General features: G+C 36.9%; 1 protein-coding gene across 2 annotated transcripts; it reads right to left on the bottom strand.

Moving 5' to 3' along the window:
* Nucleotides 1-669: 669 nt before the first annotated feature.
* LOC145949517 (uncharacterized) lies at nt 670-5,733 on the bottom strand. Of its 2 annotated transcripts, none has more exons than XM_083059519.1 (2): nt 3,707-5,733; nt 670-1,317 (listed from the first exon to the last, which is right to left on the bottom strand). In XM_083059519.1, the coding sequence occupies exon 1, from the start codon at nt 5,621-5,623 to the stop codon at nt 3,887-3,889; it is 1,737 nt and encodes a 578-aa protein (XP_082915645.1). In that variant the 5' UTR covers nt 5,624-5,733; the 3' UTR covers nt 670-1,317; nt 3,707-3,886. The 2 variants fall into 2 exon arrangements, with proteins under 2 accessions (XP_082915645.1, XP_082915644.1); XM_083059518.1 differs by lacking the exon at nt 670-1,317 and adding an exon at nt 1,494-1,632.
* Nucleotides 5,734-7,813: the final 2,080 nt, after the last annotated feature.

The following is a 7,813-nucleotide window of genomic DNA, read 5'->3' on the forward strand; positions in this document are numbered from 1 at the left end:
ACTTTCACACACAAGGGTAAGAAGTTTGTGCTTCATCCTCTATCACCTTCACAAGTGATGGAAGATCAAGTACAAATGAAGACTAAACGTGAGCAAGAAAAAGGAAAACAAAAAAAAAATTGAAAAAAAAAACTTCTAAAAATTAGCGAACAAGAGGTTTCTAGAGAACCTAGTGTTACCTTTCTAAAGATAGTTCAAGAAGAGATTTTTGATACAAAACCTTTACACAAAACCTCTCTCTTCCTTGAACCATCTTCTCATATCCTCATGTGTAGAGGAACACTCACATGCACTGCCACAAATTCTTTGGAAACTTCTCTACCTCTTGAAGTAAAAAATCTTTTAAAAGAATTTGATGATGTATTTCCTAAAGAAGGCCTAGTGGGACTTCCACCTTTTAGGGGAATAGAGCATCAAATAGATCCTGTGCTGATAGGATTCCTAATTTGCACAAGGAATGAAGAAGGATCTTTTGGGTTCAAAAATCTGGAACTTAATTTTCTGGAATTAGAATGCTAGAAATGAAGGTAAAAGGATACAGTAAAAAAAATGAATGAAGGAAGAATCACTCTTCCAAGGAAAAGGCTTCACACAAAGAATTGTGGTTTATCCTTTGATATGCCCAAACTCTTGAATCACTCAAGAACAATTAGAAATTACTCTCAGTAATTAAAACTCAAATTCTGATCTGATTTTGTTCATCCCCATGGGCAGCTTATATAGCTTACAATCAACAACCTTCACTTACATTAGTGGACAAATAATGGACTCCACTAAGCCTGAATTATGACCACTAATGACAAAATATTATAAAAAAACACTTTAGTGGGCAATTATTGAACTTCCACTAAGCCTAACAATTATGACCACTAAAACATTAAATAAAACACATGCTAAATTCGTGCACCCCTCTGGTATGCCTCATGGCTGACTCATCCCAAAGGTTTTGGGCCTTATTTGATAAAAATAACTTGCTTAAAAAACTAGCCCAATAAGTGGTGCAGCCCAAAAAGAGTTGGCAGCCACTTTAACAAGAGTTTTAGGCCTTTATTTACTAATTACAATTACTAAGAACACCATAGAGTAATTAGGCTTCATAATCCTTGATACAATTCACCATCTTGGCCTTGTTTTCATCTTTAGGCATTTCTTCAAGAATAAGGGCCGTAACTTGTTGCAAAGCATCTTTGGCCTTTTTAGTCCTCGCCCTAGTCATTGGTCCTCCAAGTCCTTTGAGTGCTCCTAAATCCCTGCCCATGTCCTCATCATTCCCTCCCTCTTGAGAAGAATTTGTCCTCAAATCAAAGTCTCCATCTTCTACATCAAAGAGAGATAAATCAGAAACATTAAAAGTGGAACTAACATTGTCACCGGGCAATTCAATCTTGTAAGCATTGTCATTTATTCTTTCAAGTACTTGAAATGGACCATCCCCTCTTGGCAAAAGCTTTGATTTCCTTTGTTCCGGAAATCTTTCCTTTCTCATGTGTACCCAAACCCAATCACCAGGTTGAAACACAACTTTCTTTCGCCCTTTGTTAGCATGTTTTGCGTAGCTCTCATTTTTCTTCTCAATTTGAGCCTTCACACGTTCGTGTAACTTCTTCACATAGTCTGCTTTGGCCTGCCCTTCTTTATGTTTAAAAACAGAAATGTTAGGCATAGGCAATAAATCAAGAGGAGTCAATGGGTTAAAACCATACACAACCTCAAAAGGTGAACAATTTGTGGTGCTATGGACAGCCCTATTATATGCAAATTCAACATGAGGCAAACTTGCTTCCCAATATTTAATATTTTTTTTTAAAACAGTCCTAAGCAAGGTTCCCAAAGTTCTATTGACTACCTCAGTTTGTCCATCAGTTTGTGGGTGACAAGTTGTTGAAAATAATAATTTAGTACCTATCTTTCCCCATAAAGTCCTCCAAAAATGACTAAGGAATTTAGCATCCCTATCACTTACAATACTCCTTGGCACACCATGAAGTCTCACAACTTCTTTGAAAAACAAATCAGCCACATGACACGCATCATCTACCTTTTTGCAAGGTATGAAATGTGCCATTTTTGAGAACCTGTCAACAACCACAAAAATAGAATCTTTGCCATTCTTTGTTCTAGGCAGTCCTAACACAAAGTCCATAGATATGTCAATCCAAGGATATTCAGGAGTTGGCAAAGGAGTATACAATCCTTGCGGTAATGATTTAGATTTAGCCATTTTGCACACAACACAATGTTCACAAAATTTTTGCACATCACGTTTCATATGAGGCCAAAAGAAATGTTCTTGTAAAATTTCCAAAGTCTTTTTAATCCCAAAGTGCCCCATCAAACCACCACCATGTGATTCATTAACAAGCAATTCTCTAATGGAACATGCAGGCACACACAATTTGTTTTCTTTAAATAAAAACCCATTGTGCTTAAAATACCCATTTTGAGATAATTTCTCACATGCAGCATATATTTCACCAAAAGTTTCATCAGAAGCATACATTTCTTTCAAAGATTCAAATCCAAGCAATTTAGTTTCAAGAGTGGAAAGTAATGTATGTCTCCTTGATAAAGCATCAGCCACAATGTTCCCTTTGCCCCTTTTATGTTTTATGACATAGGGAAATTGTTCCAAAAACTCCACCCACTTGGCATGCCTCTTGTTAAGCTTGCCTTGTCCCTTCAAATACCTTAGGGACTCATGATCACTATGTATTACAAATTCTTTGGGAAAAAGATAGTGTTGCCATGTTTTCAAAGCTCTTACCAAGGCATACAATTCCTTATCATAAGTGGAAAAGTTAAGGGCAGCCCCACGTAATTTTTCACTAAAATAAGCAATTGGATGGCCTTCTTGTAACAACACAGCCCCAATACCAACATTGGAAGCATCACATTCAATTTCAAAAGATTTAGCAAAGTTTGGTAAAGCAAGAATAGGCGCATTGGTTAACCTTTGCTTAAGAGCAACAAAGGCTTCCTCTTGTTTCTCTCCCCACTTAAAACCCACATGTTTCTTTACTACTTCATTAAGAGGTGCTGCCAAGGTGCTAAAGTCCTTAACAAACCTCCTATAAAAACTTGCCAAACCATGGAAACTTCTCACTTCACTCACGGATTTAGGTGTGGGCCATTCTTGGATGGCCTTAACCTTTTCCTCATCTACTTGTACTCCTTTAGAACTTACAACAAAACCAAGGAATACAACATGATCAGTACAAAACACACATTTTTCAAGATTGGCAAACAAATGTTCTTCCTTCAGCACATTCAAAACAGATTTCAAATGTTCCACATGCAATTCAAGAGAAGTGCTATAGACAAGAATATCATCAAAATATACTACAACAAATTTGCCAATAAATTCCCTCAAAACATGGTTCATCAATCTCATGAAAGTACTGGGTGCATTAGTTAAGCCAAAAGGCATAACCAACCACTCATACAAACCATATTTTGTTTTAAAAGCAGTTTTCCATTCATCACCCTCTCTAATTCTAATTTGATTATACCCACTTTTCAAATCAATTTTAGAGAAAAAACTTGCACCATGCAATTCATCAAGCAAATCATCAAGTCTAGGAATTGGGTGCCTATATTTTATGGTGATGTTATTTAGAGCCCTACAGTCAGAACACATTCTCCATGTACCATCTTTTTTAGGGACCAAAATTACTGGAACAGCACAAGGACTCATGCTATTTCTTACCCATCCTTTGGCCATGAGTTCATCCACTTGCTTTTGTATTTCTTGCGTTTCTTGTGGATTGCTTCTATAAGCTGGCTTATTGGGTAAAGAAGCTCCTGGAATGAGATCAATTTGGTGTTCAATTCCCCTCAAAGGTGGTAGTCCACTTGGTATGCTTGATGGAAAAACATCACGAAATTCCTACAAAAGAGATTTAACACTAGAAGGTATTTCCAATTCATCAAAAGTGTTAGTGTTTAAAATCTGATTTTTGCAATACATTAGATAAAGGGGCTGTTTAGCAAGGAACAACCTCTTCACCTCACTCTTTGTTGCCAAAAGACTCTCTCTTCTCTCAAGTGTTTCACTCCTTTTCTTTTTTTTAAATTTTTGTTCACTCTTTTTCTCAAGATCACTTTCTTTTCTCTCCAAAGAAATCTTTTCTCTCATCCTCAATTGATCCTCACACACCTCTTTAGGACTCAAAGGCTTGAGGACAATCTTTTTATTTTGGTGCACAAAAGAAATCTTATTGGAATAGCCATCATGGATGGCTTTAGTGTCAAATTGCCAAGGCCTTCCTAAAAGTATGTGGCTGGCCTCCATTGGAACTACATCACATAGCACCTTATCTTTGTATTTTCCAATGGAAATCTCCACTTCTACTTGCTGCCTCACTTGCACCTCTCCATCCTCACTAAGCCACTGAAGTTTATATGGTCTAGGATGTGGTTTAGTGTCTAAATTTAGCTTTGACACTAATCTAGCACTAGCCACATTAGCGCAACTCCCTCCATCAATAATCACCATGCAAACCTTTCCATTGATGGAACACCTTGTGTAGAAAATATTCTCCCTTTGGCTTATTTCTAAAGGACTCATTTGACTACCCATCATTCTCCTTATCATCAATAAATCTCCCTCAAGGGCCTCCTCCTCCTCCTCAATGTCACCTTCCTCTTCTTCACTAACATCAGATTGGCTAGTGTAATCCCCATTCTCCTTGAGAACCATGGTCCTTTTGGTAGGACACTCATAGGCATAATGACCCATGCCTTGACACTTAAAACATTTTATGTCTTTACTCTTCTTTTGAGGCTGTTCTAAGGTCTTAGAGGATGATTTTACACGAGAAGTAGATGCTGGATTGCTTGAAGTGGCAGTCACCTCCTTCTTATTTTTGTCCTTCCAACTAAAGGAATTATAATTAGAAGAACTCTTCTTGGTCACACTTTTTCTTTTGAGTTGTTGTTCCACTTGAATGGATTTGTGCAGCAAATCTTCTATATCAACAAATTCCTGCAATTCAACAACATCACGAATATCATTATTCAAACCATTAATAAAACGAGCCATGGTTAGTTCCGGATCTTCTTCAACATTGGCTTGCATCATGAGCAAGTCCAATTCTTTGTAATACTCTTCAACTCCCTTGGTGCCTTGTGACAATTTTTGAAGTTTAAATTTCACATCTCTAGCATAGCTAGCTGGCACATAACGTTTCCTCATGAGCTTTTTCATTTCAGCCCAAGTCTCCACCAAAGGCTCTTCATTTCTCAACCTTTCTCTTTTCAACTTATTCCACCACACAAGTGCATAGTCTGAGAACTCAGCTGCTGCAAGTTTCACCTTTTGCTCTTCATCATAATTGTTACAAGTGAAAATATGTTCTATTTTGAGTTCCCATTCCACATAGGCTTCCGGATCACTCTTCCCCTTAAATGGAGGAACATTAAGTTTAATACCTTCAATTCTGTTTTGCCTAGGAGCACCACCAATTCTTCCTCTCCTTTCTTCTTCATGATGTTCATAATTCTCTAATCGTTCAATTCTTCCATACAACTCCTCATTGTTTTCTCTCAATAATCTTTGCATTTGAGCATTAATAGCGTCGAACAAGAGTCTTTGTGTTCCATCCAAATGATCTCCATCTGCCATCTTCAAAAAAAACAAGAGTACTAACAAACACAAAGAAAATAGGACCTCACCACTCTTCTCACGTGTTTACACTCGTAAAAAGATCACTCTTTTTTTTTTTTTAAAAGCAATTCAAAAATAGACAACACAAAGAACAAACCACAAATTTGATATTTTGTGTTAAAAGCAAGGTTCAGGGTAGGCTTAAAAAAAAAAAAGAAAGGAATACAAAACAGTCACCTAAAATTCAAAAAGAAAACAAGGAAACTTAGGAATCAAAAACTGGAATTTTAGATAAGTTAGTAACACCCTTCAACCCAACTGAAATATTACCTTAAATTTTGAGTCTTAAGTGTTCTAAACGCATGAACCATTCAGCCACAACTGTTTTTTTTTTTTTTAATACTATTCAGGCCTAATTTTTGCAATGGTTCAGAAATAAAGAAAGAACACTAAGGTAATATCAACGGTAATGAGAAATAATAAGGAAAGATGTTACCCAAAGAAATTCCAGCAAATGATGTGGATGACCCAAAAAAAAACCGGAGCTCTTGATACCAAATGATAGGATTCCTAATTTGCACAAGGAATGAAGAAGGATCTTTTGGGTTCAAAAATCTGGAACTTAATTTTCTGGAATTAGAATGCTAGAAATGAAGGTAAAAGGATACAGTAAAAAAAATGAATGAAGGAAGAATCACTCTTCCAAGGAAAAGGCTTCACACAAAGAATTGTGGTTTATCCTTTGATATGCCCAAACTCTTGAATCACTCAAGAACAATTAGAGAATTACTCTCAGTAATTAAAACTCAAATTCTGATCTGATTTTGTTCATCCCCATGGGCAGCTTATATAGCTTACAATCAACAACCTTCACTTACATTAGTGGACAAATAATGGACTCCACTAAGCCTGAATTATGACCACTAATGACAAAATATTATAAAAAAAACACTTTAGTGGGCAATTATTGAACTTCCACTAAGCCTAACAATTATGACCACTAAAACATTAAATAAAACACATGCTAAATTCGTGCACCCCTCTGGTATGCCTCATGGCTGACTCATCCCAAAGGTTTTGGGCCTTATTTGATAAAAATAACTTGCTTAAAAAACTAGCCCAATAAGTGGTGCAGCCCAAAAAGAGTTGGCAGCCACTTTAACAAGAGTTTTAGGCCTTTATTTACTAATTACAATTACTAAGAACACCATAGAGTAATTAGGCTTCATAATCCTTGATACAATTCACCATCTTGGCCTTGTTTTCATCTTTAGGCATTTCTTCAAGAATAAGGGCCGTAACTTGTTGCAAAGCATCTTTGGCCTTTTTAGTCCTCGCCCTAGTCATTGGTCCTCCAAGTCCTTTGAGTGCTCCTAAATCCTTGCCCATGTCCTCATCATGTGCCTGGGGCTAGTCTTCCCAATAGACCAGCCTATAGGACCAATCCACAAGAAACTAAAGAGATAGAGAAGCAAGTACAAGAGTTGTTGGATAAGGGTTGGATTCGAAAGAGTCTAAGCCTTTGTGTTGTGCTTGTCATCTTGGTGCCAAAAAAAGATGGAAAATGGAGGATGTGTTGTGACTGTAGAGCCATCAACAACATCACAATAAAATATAGGCACCCAATTCCTAGGCTTGATGACATGCTTGATAAATTGCATGGGTCATCCATATTTTCTAAAATAGATCTTAAAAGTGGATATCACCAAATTAGAATTAAAGAAGGTGATGAGTGGAAAACTGCTTTTAAGACTAAGTTTGGATTATATGAATGGTTGGTAATGCCTTTTGGGCTTACTAATGCACCTAGCACATTTATGAGGCTAATGAATCACGCCCTTAGGGATTGCATTGGTAGGTTTGTAGTTGTTTATTTTGATGATATTTTAATCTATAGCCAAAGTCTTAGTGATCATGTGGATCACCTAAGACAAGTCCTACTTGTTCTTAGAGACAACCACTTGTTTGCCAATGTAGACAAGTGCACTTTTTGTGTGGATAATGTTATTTTTCTAGGGTTTGTGGTAAGCAAAAAGGGGGTTCATGTGGACCCCGAGAAAATCAAAGCCATCCAAGAATGGCCTATTCCTACTAATGTTAGTGAAGTTAGGAGCTTCCATGGTTTGGCAAGCTTTTATAGAAGATTTGTTCCTAACTTCTCTACATTAGCTTCTCCTCTCAATGAGTTGGTGAAGAAGGATGTGGTCT

Source organism: Cajanus cajan, chromosome 7 (assembly GCF_000230855.2).
Source record: "Cajanus cajan strain Asha chromosome 7, NIPB_CcT2T_4, whole genome shotgun sequence".
NCBI lineage: Eukaryota > Viridiplantae > Streptophyta > Magnoliopsida > Fabales > Fabaceae > Cajanus > Cajanus cajan.